Source organism: Sarcophilus harrisii, chromosome 2, assembly GCF_902635505.1.
Source record: "Sarcophilus harrisii chromosome 2, mSarHar1.11, whole genome shotgun sequence".
Lineage (NCBI taxonomy): Eukaryota > Metazoa > Chordata > Mammalia > Dasyuromorphia > Dasyuridae > Sarcophilus > Sarcophilus harrisii.
In genome coordinates, this window is record NC_045427.1 from 335,937,361 (window position 1) to 335,955,203 (window position 17,843).

The 17,843-nt window shown below is 33.1% G+C and overlaps 1 protein-coding gene across 3 annotated transcripts in view; it reads left to right on the plus strand.

Moving 5' to 3' along the window:
• Nucleotides 1-17,843, plus strand: part of ATL1 (atlastin GTPase 1) — a 103,363-nt gene that overhangs the window by 50,422 nt on the left and 35,098 nt on the right. For all 3 annotated transcript variants that reach the window (XM_031952922.1, XM_031952920.1, XM_023503230.2), the window contains 2 exons: nucleotides 1,801-1,851; nucleotides 7,411-7,467. In XM_031952922.1, the coding sequence (XP_031808782.1) occupies nucleotides 1,801-1,851; nucleotides 7,411-7,467 (108 nt within the window). The remainder of the gene's footprint in view (nucleotides 1-1,800; nucleotides 1,852-7,410; nucleotides 7,468-17,843) is intronic.

The following is a 17,843-nucleotide window of genomic DNA, read 5'->3' on the forward strand; positions in this document are numbered from 1 at the left end:
TCTTCTCAAAAAGATGGCAGTGTTTACAATGAAAGATAATTTTTTTCTACTTAAAGATTATGCACTTAGTCATATTGAATGAAATAGCATATGCAGGTGCTGTATCTCTCTTTGGGCAACCTCCCCAGAAGGTAGCAACTGCTTATACAGGTTTTAGAATAATAGGTAGCATTTGAAGTTCTTATAGGTTTAGAAAGTGCTTTACAAATACAATTTCATTTTATTCTCACATAAACTTTTTACATATGAGGAAACTGAGGCAGATAAGTTAAGGTACTTGTCCAGGGTCACATAACTAGTAAGCATTTGGGGCCACCTTTAAACTCAGCTATTCCTGACTCTAGACCCAGTGCCCTATTTTCTGTGGGTCACCAAAATTGCATTCTTACTGGTTGGTTCTCACAGCATGGATGCTATCTATCACTAACTAATTCCAGTTATTGTTCATGAGTCCCCCACTACCTGCCAATAGACACAGTGAGGTCAAAGCAAAAGGATTTACTAATATGACATAATTAGAGCAGGAATTTAAAAAAAATTTTTCTTCTCCCAAAACCAGGGCACACTTTCTAACAAATGCACAAAGCATTTGTGGGAAAAGAAGGCCGAAACCTAGAGGGCAGTGATAATAAAACTCATGTGTAGGAAATACACATAACCAAAACTTACAGTTACTATACTAATGGGCCCAATGACTTTTTTCATTTTATGCAGTTTTTTCTGTAGCCCAGCTCTCATTGTGCAGACCTAGCTCTCTCTTGAACCCATAGCAGGCTTCCTTCTCTGCTATTTCTAAAACCTACATTCTCTTTTAAGTGATGATCATTATGTATCCAAGCCTATAATTTTCATAAAGTATTGTTTGAAGTTTACAAGGTTTATACAAATGTTCCATGCCTTCAAATTAGAATTTGAAGTGAATATATAGGTGAATCCATTTTACATGGTATTCAGAGACCAACAGAATTCCCAGTGAAGTTAGTAATGTAGTAATGAGGTTACTTTTGGTATGTACATTCATACAATTATGCAATAAGTGACATTGACATATATTTTTTCATTTAGTTTCTTTTTATTTTTTTTAAATTATAGCTTTTTATTTTCAAAATATATACATGGATAATTTTTGACATTTACCCCTACAAAACTCTGTGTTCTAATTTTTTTCCCTCCCTTCTCCCACCTCTCCTCCAGTCAGCAAGTGATCCAATATATGTTTAACATGTGCAATTCCTCTATACATATTTCCACAAGTATCATGTTGCACAAGAAAAATCAGATCAAAAAAGAAAAAAATGAGAAAGAAAACAAAATGCAAGCAAACAAACAACAAAAAGAGTGAAAATACTATGTTGTGGTCTACATTCAGTTCACACTGTCCTCTCTCTGGGTACAGATGACTTTCTTCATCACAAGACCATTGGAACAGGTCTGAATCACCTCATTGTTGATGAGAGCCATGTGATATTTTTTAAAGAAATTTTAAATATAGATGACAATTCAGAGCATGTTTGAAAAATCTTTTTCTATTAACCTTCTGTGTTTAGTGGATTACTCATTAATTTGGATTGGTTAAATTGGATTAATAAAAACATTTTATTAATCCATCTCTGAATGAGGGGTACTATGTATATAGAAATTTTTATCAGTTATGATACAGAAGTTATCTTATGTCATAATCTGACACTTTTTAAAATCACACAATGATCTGTGACAATTGAGTTATGCAAACAAACAGAAGAATACACAATAAATATTCAGGAAATCTAGTTATATTCTCTTTTAAATTTTATCTTTAAGGTATACAACTTATCTCAGAATGTACAGGAGGATGACCTTCAGCATTTACAGGTAAAAATGAAAGAAGGAGGTAATGAGGGAGGAAAAGAGGGATAGAGAATGGGAGGAAGGAAAGGAAAAAGGGAGGGAGAGGCAATGGGGAAAAAAGGAAGGAAGGAAGGCATTGTTATGAATATTCTTGTACAAATAGGTTATTTCCCCCCCTTTTTTAAATTTCTTTCAGATATGGACCTAGCAGTGGTGTGGTTATACATAGTTTGATAGCCTTTTTTGGCATAGTTCCAAATTTCTCTTCAGAATGGTTGATCAGTTCAAAATTCCAACAGTACATTAGTGTCCCAGTTTTCCCATATCCCCTCCAACATTTATCATTTTTCTTTTCTGTCACATTAGCCAATTTGATGCATGGAAAGTGGTACCTCACAGCTGTTTTAATTTTTATTTCTCTAATCAATAGTGATTTAAAACATTTTATATGACTATAGATAGTTTTGATTTCTTTGCCAGGCAGTTTCAGCCTGTTCATATTCTTTGACCATTTATCAATGGAGAATGACTTGCAGTCTTAGAAATTTGACTCAGTTTTCTGTGTATCTGAGAAATGAGGTTTTATCAGAGATATTTGTTGTAAAATTGTTTCCTAGTTTTCTGCTTTTCTTCTAATTTTCATTGCATTAGTTTTCTTTGTGCAAACACTTTTTAATTTTTTGTGAATTAAGATTACCCTTTTACCATCTTGTAATGCTCTATCATTTGTTTATCCCTTGTCATAAATTCTTCCCTTCTCCCTAGATATGATAAGTAACTATTCCATGCTCTCAAACTAATTTGCTTATGGCATCATCCTTTATATCTAAATTATGTACTCATTTTGACCTTATCTTGGTGTTTCTGCCTTACTCTTTTCCAATTTTCCCAGAAGTATTTGTCAAATAATGAGTTTTTGTCCCAAATGAAAAACTAAATTACTTAGGTCATTTACTATTGCGTATTGTATATCTAATCTATTCCAACGATCTTTCTTAGTACCAGACTTTTTTTGATAATTGTCACTTTATAATACAGTTTGAGATCTGATATAGCTAGGCCACTTTCACATTTTTTCCCACTGATTTAGGAGATGACTTTTTAAAAATTTCTTCTATGGGATTCCATAATTTTCCTTCCCTCTATCTCAACTCAGTTTCCATTGGAGGTTAAACATATCACTTGCCTCATCAAGGGAAATATTTCTTTCCCTTTCACCTTTAGTCAAGTCATTAAACGACACTAGTTGGGATTTTGTTAGTCACTGACTTTTTTTTTTTTTTTTTTTTTTTACATAAAACAGCTGAAATAACACCAAAATTCTAAGGGCCAGAGTCAAGGTAACAAAAGCATAAACACTTGCCAGTTTGAGATGGCAACCCAGGAGAAAAAAATCTTTTTTTCTCTCTTCCCTCTTGAGGAACACGAAACAAGCATCTTATGATTCAGTTGATTAATAAGCAGAGGGAAGAAATAATCACCAGGACTTCTCTCGACCTGATCTCTCCTGCAAGTTATCAACATGCTGTTGAGTTCTCTTTAATCACTTGGAGAGCTACCACTCTCCTATAGCAAGCCATTAACTAAATCCTAGGATATAGGACCCATAGTAGTTGGACCACTTTGACCTCCTACTCCCAGGCCATCTCACTCCTCCATAGTGTTCGATAAGAGTGATTATTTCTGTTATCTTCCTTCTTGCTGTTTCTTCCTTACTCTTTCTATAAGCCTTTGATCAACGATGCACAACATACCCCTGAAACTTGGAATTTGGACAAACCATCTGTCCATCAGTCAAATGTCTCTGCTTGATGTAGGTGTATTATATGTAGATTATAAGTATATCTAATCACAGTTCCTCTCTGAAGCTCTAGCTATTCATCACCAATAGTATATTGGATATTTCAAAATGATTATCTTGTAAGCATCCCATCAAATGTTTATAATGTAATGCATTATCATTTTACCCAAACCTACTCTTTTATGGATCCCTATTAATGTTGAAATTCCTATCATCCTTTCAGTCACCTAGATTTATAACAATTTTATCTTTGATTCCTATCTTTTATTTATCCATATATCAGTTGCCATATCTTACTTACATCTCCACATCTTTCTTTCCATTCATACAACCATCATCCTAATTCATATCCTCATTATCCCTCCCTGAATTAATTGAATAGTTTCCTAATTGATCTCTCTGTTTCAAACCTTCTTTCTACAATGTGGCTTTCACAGTGGTTAAAATTATTTTCCTAAAGTATAGGTTTGATCATTGTTCAATAAATGTTTGTGCTTCCTAGCATTTGTAGAATTAAATATAAACTTCCATTTTACATTTTTGCCATTTCATCTCATTACTCCCCTTCATACATTTCTGGTCATACTGGCTTACTTGCTGCTCCTTGCATCCATCTCTGAGATATCACCTGGCTGAAATTCTTGTTTTTTACTCCTCTTTGAATCTCTGATAACCTTCAAAATATAAGTTAAACATGAAACTTTTTGTCTCACTACCTTACTTTTCCCCTTCTACTCAAGATTCTTATTGTATGTATGTGTGTGTGTATTTCATCTTGTTCCCTCAATTCCTGACACATAAATAGTTAATAAATGCTTGTAGACTGATGTGAGTGTGAGAAAAACCATGAATAAATGAGAGAAAAAAACTAGCTATTGAAATTGTGCAACATGAAGTAAAGTTTTAAGCTCAAATATTGAATAATTGGTATAATTTTCTCCACTAAAATCCTCTGAAATTTCATTCTGGCATGGAGGTAACCAATCATTTCTGGAGGATGGTTGGTTGGTTGTTGTCCTTTATGCTCAAAGAGGACCAAAATGACATCACTATGCAGAATCAAGATACAATGTTTCCAACTATGACTCTACCACAGGTTGGGCACAAATAATTCCTAGGAACATTTGGAGTGGAGATGTTTCTAAATTTATGCATCTCACATTTCTTTTGAACTATTGCAATTCTGCTTTGCTCATAGAACACAGAATCTTCTTTGATGTGGGCACACTATGCTGGATGGTTCTATGGGAAACCAAAGAAAGCCAGCGGCAGTGTGTAGCCTTCAAGGCTACAAGAGGCAGGAAGAACAGACTACTCCTATGAAAAGGATCCTGGATGGTGAGAAAACCCCAGGGTTTTCTTGTAAGTACCAAGAAATGGCAGCAAGCCCTTAACCATACCAGCACAGTGTTGACCAGATCATCTCAATATGCAGGACTCAGATTGGGATGGCCCAGGTCTGGGACTGTGAAATCTGAGAAACTATAGAAATTCAAAAGATCAAGAGCTCAAAGATCCAGGGGGAGTGAACAGTATCTTGGGAGAGGGAGGTCAGCATAAGACTCCAAGAGACCTAAAAAACATATGAAAAAATGCTCATAAGTCAATAATGTTAAGAGAAATGCAAATTACAACAAATTTTAGAGTCTACCTCACATCCATCAAATTATCAAAAATGACAAAAATAGGGAATGACAATTATTGGAAAGAATATTGGAAAGATTAATGTACAACAATGCACTATTGGTGGAGCTATGAACCAGTCTCAACGTTTTGGAAAAGAATTTGAAATTATACCCCCAAATTCACTAATTCTCCATAATCTTGGATCCAAAGATGCCACTACTAATATAGCAGTCAATCAATAAATATTTATTAAGTACCTACTAAGTAGTTCTAAGCACAAGGAATATAAAAAAGAGGCAAAAGGCAACATCTGCTCTCAAAGACCTTAAAATCTAATGATGTAGACAGCATGCAAACAAATATATGCAAAGCAAGCAATATAGAGTATAAAAGGGAAAGAATTAACAAGAGGGAAGGCAATAGAATTAGAAGAGCTTGGAAAAGGCTTCTTGTAAAAGACACAATTTTATTTGGGATTTTGAAGAACCTAGGAAAGACAGGAGGTAGAGTCAAGAAAGAACTTTTTTAGACTTGGAAGATTATACCCCAAAGAGATCAAAAAAAGAGGAAAAGAGCATTCAAAAATATTTATATTTGTGTTGTAATACTGGAGAACTAAAACCCATCAATTATAGAATGGCTAAGCAAAATATGGCATATGAAAGTAATGTAATATTACTATACTCTAAAAAATTATTAAAAGCATGGATTCAGAGAATCTCAGGATAAAAAGTGAATCAGGAGAATTATTTGCACATTACAACAATGTAATCCCCATATTGTAAAGCAAAAGAACTTGGTTTAAGAACTTTGATTAATATAATAATGAATCACACCATACATCCTTTCCTTCTCTTAGTGATGAGGTGATAGAACATAAGTTCAAGAAGAGATAGACATTTATAGTAACAACTATTATATAACTTATAAATTCTATTATGCTTTTGATATGTGGCAGGATTTTTGTGTTGTGATTAAAAGAGTAATGATATTAATGCAGAAACAAAACAGAAAAGGAAAAAGAGAACATATAGGAAATATTTTTAAAATATCATAAAAAGGGAAGAGAGAGGCTATTGTTGAAAATGTCTTGGTTAATTTGTTATATAATTTAAAAACTAAAATTTCATTTTTTTTTTCTTTTTTCTATTCATTTAAAAAAGTACTGGTTTCTTAATATTTGTTAAGATCACAATAACAAAAGTAAATAATAAAACAATATATACATAACATTATAAATATAGGGGTATGGATTTTTTTTAAAGTCTTTTATTTTGGTCAGTTGTGTCAGGAGGAACTGAACTCAGATCTGGTCTCAGACACTTAACATCTGTGTGATTGTGCAATAAAAACCCCAATTGCCTCAGCAGAAAAAAAATCTTTATTTTTCACATTATCCTAGTTTTCCCTGTTATATCTCACTCCCTCCCAAAAGCATCCCTATAACAAACAGCATTTTTAAAGACAAAAATAAAATAAAATAAAAAAGGAAAAAAATCAATATAATCAATACATGGAAAAAGTCAGAAAACATGTGTCCTGTGCAAAATCTTTGGACCTCCTACTTCCACAAAGAAGTGGTTTTTGTCCTCTCACATCTTTTTATTTGACTCAAATATGATTTTTATAGTTTTGCTACATTTATTTGTGTGTATGAAGTTCTTCCCGTTTACATTGATGTTGTCATTGTGAGCAATTGTTTCCTCAGTTCTACAGAAATCTTCATCAGTTCACTTAGGTCTTTCTATGATTATCAATATTTATCATTTCTTATAGCATAACAATATTCCACTGGATTTTTGTATCACATTTTAGCCCTTCCATAATAAGTGGGCATCTACTGCTTTTTCAATTCTTTGCTCTCACAAAAATAACTGCTATAAATATTTTGATATATATAGAGATCTTTTATTAATGACTTCCTTGGCATATACGGCAATATTGAAGTGTCTGGATTGAAGGGTACAGACATTGACTTCATATAGATAAATATAAAATGTGTTATGATTATGATAAACATGTAACATATATATATTTATAAAATAGGAGATTTGTGTGTTATAAAATAAAACTGGACAGGAGGAAAGATTATAAAAATAGAACCTGGCACATATTGAAATATATCTGTATTTATTTTGTTTTTTTCTTCTCCTCAGCTTTTCACTGAGTATGGCAGACTGGCCATGGAAGAAACATTTCTGAAGCCATTTCAGGTGAGTCTGGGTATGAAAATGTTTTATTTCCTTGATATATCAAGTGTATGAAATAGTCAGAAAGGCTATGTATAATCTACTTATGATTTACTTAATAATTAATATAATTTAAGTACTATTATAGTGTCAATATTAAAACCATTATTTCTTGATTTTTTTTCTCTAGTTCCTTTTCATCTCTTACTATCTTGATTTTATTTTACTATTCTTGATATAGTTTCCTGATCATTTAAGTGGTACAGTGGATAGAGCACTGAACCAGAGTCAGATGTGGACTCAAGTTCAAATCTGGCCTTAGACACTTATTAGCTGTGTGACCTAGGTAATTCATTCCATCTTATTTGTCTTCATATCTATCATATATAAAATGGGGATAATGAGAATACCTATCCCCCCAACATTGGGGATCAAACGAGATAATATTTATCAAGCATTTTAAAATCTTAAAGTTATATAAAAATGCTGATTATTATTACCATCGTTATTATTTTGTATCAGAAGCAAGTAACAAGTAGGAAACAAAACCAGAAAAAGAGAAGATGGCTACCAGAAATCTTTGACATAGGTCACAGTATGGACAAACTGTTCCAAGTCTAAAGATAACTTCTGATCTTAGCAAGAAGTAACATTACTGTCTTCCAGGATGCATTCTATCATCTAAACTCAACCAGCTATAATTAAAAATTGAGTAATCTGCCAATCAGTGAGAAATATCTATTATCAGAAAAGAAATTAAAATATTTTAAGAAACTGTAATTTGTTAGGAAAATTGAAAACTAGCTCTCAAATAGATATAGAAATGTAGGACAAATGGCAAAGCTGGATGGGAAATTTATTTCAGCTATTTAAGTTAGATGATTTCTAAAGAAAAAAAAGGAAGGGGAAAGAAGCAAACATTTAATACGTACGTTCAATATGTTTATTGCTAAAATAAGTTTGCTAAAAAGTTTACAAATATTATCTTATTTGATCCTCACATTAGCTTCATTTTTATAGTTGAGGAAACTGAGGCAGATATGGTGACTTTAAAATAAATCTAAAAACTGATTTTTGAAATAATAAATTGAAAAATGATTAGCATTTCTAAGCTAAATAAATGTTGTCTGTTAGTATCTTGAGAGAAAGAGGAACATGTAAAGTTTTATGGAGATGAGACAAATGAAAAGTAATTATTGTCCTAATTATCCTTCAATTTAAATTGTTTCCTTTTGATTTTTTATTTAAATTTTTTCTGAGCGTTTCATTTTGGTTGACATTTTGTTTCTGGAAATTTTGTTATGAATAGGACTTGGTTCTGTTTTCATTTTTCCTTTTTGCTTTTTTGCCATTAATGATATTTTTGCTTTTAGTTTTACTGTATTAACTCATATTCTGCTTAATTCTGTTAAATGATATGGGTTCTCACTTGCCTTCATTTGATTGGTTCTTATTTGATTGATTATTCACTTAAGCACCTAGGTGGCATAGTAGATAGAGCCTTGAACTTCCTGACTAAGTCAGGAAGGTCTGAGTTTAAATTTAATCTCAAACACTTATATCTGTGTGACCCTGGAAAAGTCCTTTATCTTCTCATTGTTCGGAATAATTTCTAAAAAAATAATTTACAGAGAAGGACCTGATCTACATTGGTTGAGAAAATTCCTCATCAGAAGTCCCTTGCACAGGAAGGCTAGATTAAAATAAAACAATTAAATATTTAGTGTATCATTAATATAACATATACTTCAGTTTCTGTAACTTTTATAAACCTTAAGGATCCTACTTTCACTGATGAATCATTTTTTTAAGCAAGGATACAACTCTTTTTCACTTATTTTTATAATGTTAACTAGCCTCAATCCCAAATCCCAATTATGTTCTCCACAATATCAAATGTCACCGAATAGTGCCCCACTCTTTTTTGCCCCAATATGATCTAAACAGTTAACATAAATTAGTTTTTAAAGAAATATTTACTAAGAAAATATTAACAGAAACAGAAATAAAAGTCACATCCCACTAGAACATGACCACAATTTTCCCCTCTTGGAGGTCCATGTTATTCATATCTACCACATAAACAAAAGCCTATTAGCTGTTGTTCACAGACCTCCAGATCACTCTCCTTTCTTCCTCAATGAATTAAGTATATGGGTCACAATTTTTCTCTCGTCTCCAACTCTTATTCTCATACTAGAGAACTTTAAACATACACATTTATTATCCCTCGAACACTGTAATTGCTCAGTTTCTCAACCTTCTTACTTCCCATGACCCACTTTCTAGTTGATCTTGCCACCACCCTTAAGTACATCTTCTCCATGTTCCATAATTCCAAAATCACCATATCTGATCACAGATTATAGTTCTATGATGTCCCTCTGACTTCCTTTATGAAGCCCGGCTCTTTGTCCACACTATAATCTCTAATCTCCATGGTCCCTCAATTTTCTACCAGTTCATTCCCTTGACTAAACTCTCTCTCCTCTTTTCTCCATCTTGACCTTAGTTGAACTGATTCAATATTATATTCTTTTCTTTCACCTAGCTTCCATACTTATATTATACCCTGCCAAGTTTTATACCTACTAATGTGCTGGTAAATGAAGTTGGAAAAAATCATCAACCATTCTGACTAGGTCCATTACAAATTTTTGTAGCACAACTTCAACCGGGCTCTCACTGCCATTAGACAATTTTTTTACACCTTCCTTATCAACTATTATCCTACTCTCCACAGTAGCTCTTCCAAATTTTTTCATCCCTCCTCAAACCTTCAAAGGTTCCCCCCTCCACCCTCTCAATTAATAACTTTTACTTATGTTTATAGAAAACACTGAGGCTATTCTCTATGAATTCACTTTTTTCCACTCTTCATCTCATATCATTCATATGTCTTAGGCCACAATCTCCTCCTGAACACCTGTCTCACATAATAAGTTGTCTTACTCCTTACTAATGTCCTTTCTTCTAACTGCATAAATGATGCCATTCCATTCAGTCTCATTCAAAAGATGATTTCTTCTGTTATCTCAACTCTTTCATTGTTTTCTGGGTACATCTTCACTGCCTCCATACAAGCTCATTTCCTCTCTACTCAAAAAACCCTCACTTGGAGATTTCCAATGCCAAGAAAGTAAAGTGAAGAAAGAACCCACTGAAGCCCTGCCAAATTCCCCTCCAAACAATTAGAAAATTACATCAGAATTAATCTAGGAGCAGGGAAGCAATTTACCAGCATGGCAGGAAAGGGCTAAGTTACTGGGGCAGGAGTAGAGTGAGAACAGGCGATCCAAGAGCACTGCAGCAGTCAGCTTCACAGTAGGGACCTGCAGCAAGATTCCAAATCTTGACAATCCACCAGCAAGGTCCCACCTCTTACAAAACAATATCCAAACGAAAAATGAGTAGTGTGTACAACACAGTAAGATCCCACCCCAGTGACCCCATACCCAACACAAGTCATCAGTGAGGCCTTGACTCCATTGATGACCAGTAGGGAAACTCCACCCTGGGTAGGCCAACAGAAAGATCCCAACCCTGGGACCCACCAGCAGACAGACCCTGTTTCCATAGTAACCCAGCAGCAAGGCCCTACCTCTGGAGCAGGTCAACAGCTAAACACCATACCCAGGGAAGAGCAGTACAAGCTATTAGGGAAGCCTACCCTCCAGATAAAGCAGATAGGTAAACCTCGAAGCCCAGTGAAAGCCAGCAGTAAAACCAAAGCCCTACTACAAAAAATTTGGGATAATACTAAATCAGAGTCCAATTCTCACATAAGAACACTAAGTCCCAAAAAAGGTGGAAAAAAAGAACTAAAAGTTAAAGTTTAACTTTAGAAAGTTACGTAGTAATAGGGAGGATCAAGGCATAAACTTAGAAGAGAATAAGTGTCAAAATAACTAATTTGAAGCCTCAAAGAAAAATATAATTTGGGCTCAATCCCAAAAAGAAATCTTGAAAGTGCTTAAAAAGAATTTCAAAAAGCAAATTAGAAAAGTAGAAAAAAAAATTGGGGTAAGAAATGAGAATCACGAAAAAGAAGCACTACCATAGGAAAAGATGTACAAAAATTTACCGAGAAAAATAACTTTCTAAAAATTTAGAATTGACTAAATGGAAAAGGAATTACAAAAATTCATTGAAGAAAATAATTCCTTAAAAATTGCTCAATGCAAATGAAAACTAAGGATTCTACAAGACAATAAAATACAATTTAAAAAATCAAAAAAATAAAGTAATAGAAGAAAATGAGAAATTTCACATTGAAAAAACAATTGACTTAGAAAATAGATGCAGGAGCAATAATACAAAAAAAATTATTGAACTATTGGAAAACCATGAATAAAAAAAGCCTAGAAAACATTTTCAAGAAATTATCAAACTGCCCTGATATATTAGAATAAGAAAGCAAAAGCAAAATTGAAAGAATCCACTCATCACCACTAGAAAAAGATCCCAAAATGAAACATTTCTGTTTCACAGGAACATCATAGCTAAGTTCCAGAGCTCATAAATCAAAGAGAAAGCATTGCAAGGATCCAAAAAGAAATAATTCAAATATCATGGAGCTATAGTCAGAATTACACAGGATTTTGACAGGTTTCACATTAAAGAATCAAAGGGATTGGAATATGACATACTGGAAAGCAAAGAGTTTAGGATTATAACCACTTATCAAAAAAAAATTGAACATAATCTTTCAGTGGGGAAATGGACAAAATAAATAACAAAATAAAGGATTTTAAAGCATTTCTAAATATAAGATGAAAGCTGAATGAAAATTTTGAACTATATGACTGAAGGGAAACAAAAAACGATTTTAAATATGTGTGTGTAAATATGGCAGGATAAGATTTAGAATTCTTAACAACTTTATTACTATAATGGTGATTAAGAGTATGATATATATATATAGACACAAGATGTGGATATAAGGTGACTTTGATGGGGATATATATATATATATATATATATATATATATACCCCCCAAAAAAATAAAGAGGTGAGAAAGAAAATTGCATTGAAAGAAGAGATTAGATTGGATGGAGTAAAAAATAAAAGTAAAATAAACATAAAAGAGTCATTAAAGAGCTATTATAATGGAAGGGAAGATTGGGGGGTTGGCAAAGCTTAAACCTCATTCTCATCAAATTTGTCTCAAAAAAGAAATGACATACAATTCAGTTGGATATAGAAATCTATCTTACCCTACAAGGAAGTTAAAAAGGTACAGAGATAATAAAAGAGAGAGAAGGGACTATAAAAAAAGGTAGGATATATTGGGCAAGGCAGTGATCAGAAGTAAAACAGTTATGAAAGGTGAAAAGAGGAAATAAAGGCAGGGATGACCAAGTGAAAAACAGCATGGAAGGAAATACACAATTAATTATCCATAACTATAAATGTGAATGAAATGAACTCACCCATAAAATGGAAATGAAACACAATTAATTAAAAGACAGAATCCTGAAATATGTTTACAAGTAAAGGGCTAGAGTAAATTTATTATGCCTTAGCTGAAGCAAAGAAAGCTGGAGTAACTATTGTGATCTAAGGCAAAGCAAAAGCTAAAACTGATCTAATCAAAAGAAATAAAGAAGGAAACTGCCTCTTACTAAAAGGTACTATAGACAATGAAGTCATATCGTTACTAAACATACATGCACCAAATAGCATCTAAATTTTTGAAGGAGTTGAATAATTTGCAGAAGGAAATAAATAATAAAATTATATTAGTGGGAGACCTCAACTTTCCCCTCTCAGAACTAAATAAATCTAACCAAAAAATAAATAAGAAAGAAATTAAGGAGGTTATCTTAAAATGATATTTCATAAGGCAAAAAAAAAAAAAATAGGCTTATAATCAAGAAAAGTTACCTAGCAACACAGTATAATCCTTTTGGGGGAAATGGATGCTTAATGAAATAATGGACCCCTAGAATAGACCAATACCCCAAATGAATGTCAGCTCAAAAATTTTAAAGACAATGTTGGCAAAGAGGCTATAGAACTATAAAAAAAAAGTGATCATAAACTATGACAAGTTGGATTTATACCAGACATGCAAGATTGGCTTAATATTGTGAAAATTAAAAATATAATAGAATATAAAAATAACAAGAAAAATAAAATCCTGGTGATAGATGTAGAAAAAATTTTCCACAAAATAAAACATCCATCCATGTTTTTAAAAAAACTAGATAATAAAAGAATAAATGCAATTTTCCTTAATATGGTAAGTCCTATTCTAAAGCTAAGGGCCAACCTTATTTGTAAAATCAACTAAAGACCATTCCTATAAAATCAGCAGTATCACTATTTATTATTTGGTAGAGTACTAGAAAGGCAAGTGATAGCTAAAAAAAAAACTCAAGGAAAAAATGAAGAAATAAAGTGTATGCAGAGAAAAAATAAAGTTACCTCTTTTTGGCAGATGATATGATTATTTACATAGAGACTGCTAGAGAGCAAACTAAAAACTAATTGAAACAGTTGTTTCAACAGAGTTGCAGAATAGAAAATAAATCCAAATAAATTATCATTCTTTTTGCATATTACCAATAAAACTCAGGAGGAATATGTAGAGTTATTTTATTCAAAATAACTAGATAATTAATAAAATATCTTTAAGCATACCTAATAAAACACCTACAGGAATTATATTGATTTAAGCAGAAAATACTCTATAAAATATGACATCTATATTAAAGTCTTTCTTTAATTCGAGAAATGTTCATTATACTTGATTAGGCAAAAACCAATATAATAAAAATGACACTGCCACTTCATTATTTATCCAATGCCTTACCAATTAAAGTACTCAAAGATTACTTTCTAGAGCTAGGAGGAACATTTTTTAAAATTCATTTGTAATAAAAGATCAAAAATCTCAGTGGAAACAATGAATAAAAGTGGCAAGGAAGGATACACACTAGTACCAAATTTCAAATTAAACTAAAAAAAAGTGACTGTCAAAAGTATTTGGTATTAATTGTCAGAGAAAGAGGGGGGGGGAGAGAGAGAGAGAGGAGGAGAGAGAGAGAGAGAGAGAGAAAGAGAAAGAGAGAGAGAGAAGAGAGAGAGAGAGAGAGAGAGAGAGAGAGAGAGAGAGAGAGAGGAAGTCAACCATGGGATCATACACAGCATACTATAGTATACTATATATATATGTAGCATATTATAGTACACTAGTTCACTATATTCAATTACTTTGGCTATTTATATAAGGACTCATTATTTGATTTAAAAAATCAAATCAAATCAAATCAAAAGTGCTGAGGAAACTAGAAATAGTGAGCAAAAATTGTTTCCCAAAGAGGACCAAAAAGGCATCATTAAGTTGGAGTCAAGGTAAAATTGTCCAACTGTGGCTGATCAGACCAATACAAGCTTGGAAGCTCCACCTTGATAGAACACAAATAGGTCAAGAACATATAAACATTTGGAGTGGAAATGGCCTTAATTTGCATATTACATTTCTTTTGAGCTACTATAATTCTGCTTCACTTATAGAGCACAGTGTCATTTATGATTTGAGCATGTCATGCTGGGGCAGTCCTATGCCAGTGTCTCCTATGTGACACAATACATTCAAAAGTTCTTTAGAGAAACCTTGAGTGTCATTGTATTACTTCTTCTGACCACCTGTGAGCACTTTCCTTGTGTGAGTTCTCCATAAAATAGTCTTTTAGACAAACATATATTTTGAATGATGTAGCCAGCCCAACAGAGATGTACTCTCTGCCAATAGAGTTTGAATGCCTGGTAGGTTAGCTCAAGAAAGTACCCCAGTTTCTGAAATTTTATTTTGCCAAGTGATCTTCAGAATCTTCCTAAGACAATTCAAATAGAAGCATTTTAGTTTCTTGGGATGGTACTAATATATTGCCCAGTTTTTACAGGCATACAACAATGAAGTCAGCACAATAACTCTATAGACCTTCAGTTTGGTAGGCAATTTAAAAGTCTAGTTACCTCTTCTCTCCCACACTTTCCTTTTGAGACTCCCAAACCATTGGGTTAGTTTTGCAATGTGTGCATCAACTTCAGTATCTATGTACATACCTGAAAAGTGTACTTCCAAGGTACATGAATTAAAATTTCTCCATTTGCTATAACCAATACTACCACATATTGGTGGTGTGGTGCTGGTTGAGGGTGAACCTATGTTTTCTTGATATTTATTATTGTCACAAGCAGCAGAGGTTCTATCCATTTTTGTTTCATCTCAACTTTAGAGGTTGCATTGAATGCACAATTATCTGTAAACAAAGAGTTGTGCATCAAATCTCCCTCCACATTAATCTTGTAGCTTTTTCAAATTAAATAACTTACTATCAGTACAGTAATTTGTCCTCATTGAAGTCCTCTAATAATATTGCTTAAAAAATATCATGCTAAAAGCATGGGAACAAGCACATAGCTTTGTTTCACTCCATTGATAACTGGAAAAGTGCAAGAGTATCCTTTATTATCCATAACCCAGCTAGTATGTCATCATGAAATTGATATGCAATACTGATGAACTTCTCAGGAAGACCAGATTTTTCCATAACTTTCCCAATTCCTCAATGCTGATAGTATCAAAGGCCTTACTCTTTGCTCCTAGAATTGTTACTGGAGTTGTCAGACAGTTGTTCCTCAGCTTTTTCTGAATGTACACTAGCTCTCTGTAGATAACCATCTTCCAGGAAAAGGAGGCCTATTCAGGAGGACTCTGGCAGGAATCTTGCTAGCAATGATTATCACAGAACAAATCATTTCCTTTACCTTTAGAGAAATGGATAACGGAGGCATCCTTGAACTCCTGGGGGATAACTTCTTATCACTTGGCAAAATAATCCAGAAGATTTCAATTAGTTTTTGTATGAACAATTGCCTTACTGCCTTGTAAATCTCAACTGGAATAGAATCAGAACCAAGTACTTTGTCACATGAGAGGAAATGGCATTCAAAACCTCTTTATCATTTGGAAGTTCAACTAGAGAGGGATTGACTTCAATCTGAAGTATGTGGTCAACAGATTCAGCATTGATTCATGATGGTCTTTTGAGAACACTGGAAGTGTTCTGCATATGTCTCCAGGATCATGTCTTTATTACTAATCAGTGTGACTTCATCAGCACTGAGTGGTTGAGATTCAGGATAGGTCTTTGGCCCATAATTAGCTTTCAGATAATCAGAAAAGCACTTTGGAGTGTTACTATCAATGTAAAATTGAATTTCATCTGCAGTGCTGTACATCAAATTTCTGAAAGCTCCTTTTCTGTTCCACTGTTGTGAATGTATTGGCTCAGCTTTCTGTCCAATTTAGCAAGGAACTATTCCTGCTCAAAGAATCAAATAATTTGTTAATATTAAAGTCTTCCAGTAGTTGTCTTACTTTGGGGCTACCACTTTCTTAAATATGAATATTTAGCTTGGAGAAAATAAGTCTATGATTAGTTCAGCACTTTGCCACACACATTACCTTTATCACTGTCATATCCTATCTGTCTCTGTTCCTTACAATGACATAATTTATTAGATGCCAGTATTTGCTGTGAGAGTGCATCCATCTAGTTTTATTGTAGTAGGTAAATGGAAATGAGATACACAAGTCTTGAGTAGTAATTGACTGTTGTTGTTGCTCGTTCTGACTTCCCTCCTCCCAAGGACTCCTTGACATGTCTAATAGTCTGTATCTACTCTTGCATTAAAGTCATCCAGAATTATAAACTTGTCTTCTTTTTGGCACATTAATGATAAAGGTCTCCAGATCTTCATAAAATCTTTCTTTGACTTCATCATGGTTTGTTATGGTAGGAGCATCTACACTGATGATTGTAGTATGATGCTTTTCTTCAAGTGGCAATCACATTGTCATGTGCGTGATGTTTGCTCCTTTCTGAGAGCTTTACAAGCTTGTTGATTAGATTAGTTTTGATTGCAAAATTTTCTCCAGCTTCATGGAACTTCCTATCATTGTGACCATGTCAGAAAAACACATATTTATCTCAGATTTCAGTAAGCTAGCCATCATTTGCCAACCTAGTTTCATTTGGGATTGTTATTTGGATCCCACATTGGGACTGGATGTGATGCCTGCTGATTTCTCTCACAAGAAGACCTATTCATCTTCCAGATCCAGATATAACACTTTATATAGTTTCTTGATAAGTGTTTTCCTTTACTTCTGTAGATTATATGGACAAGTTTGTTTTATTTGCTGGTTATTATGTTGTAATTATTATTATTATAAAAAAGGAAAAAAAGAAATTGGACACAATAATGTGTCCATAAACATGTATGCATTTCATGTAACAATGATGAATGGAATCATTTTTGAATTTTTTTTTTTTTGTATTTCAACCACAGAGTGAGATTTTTACTTGCCACAACAATTAGTTTA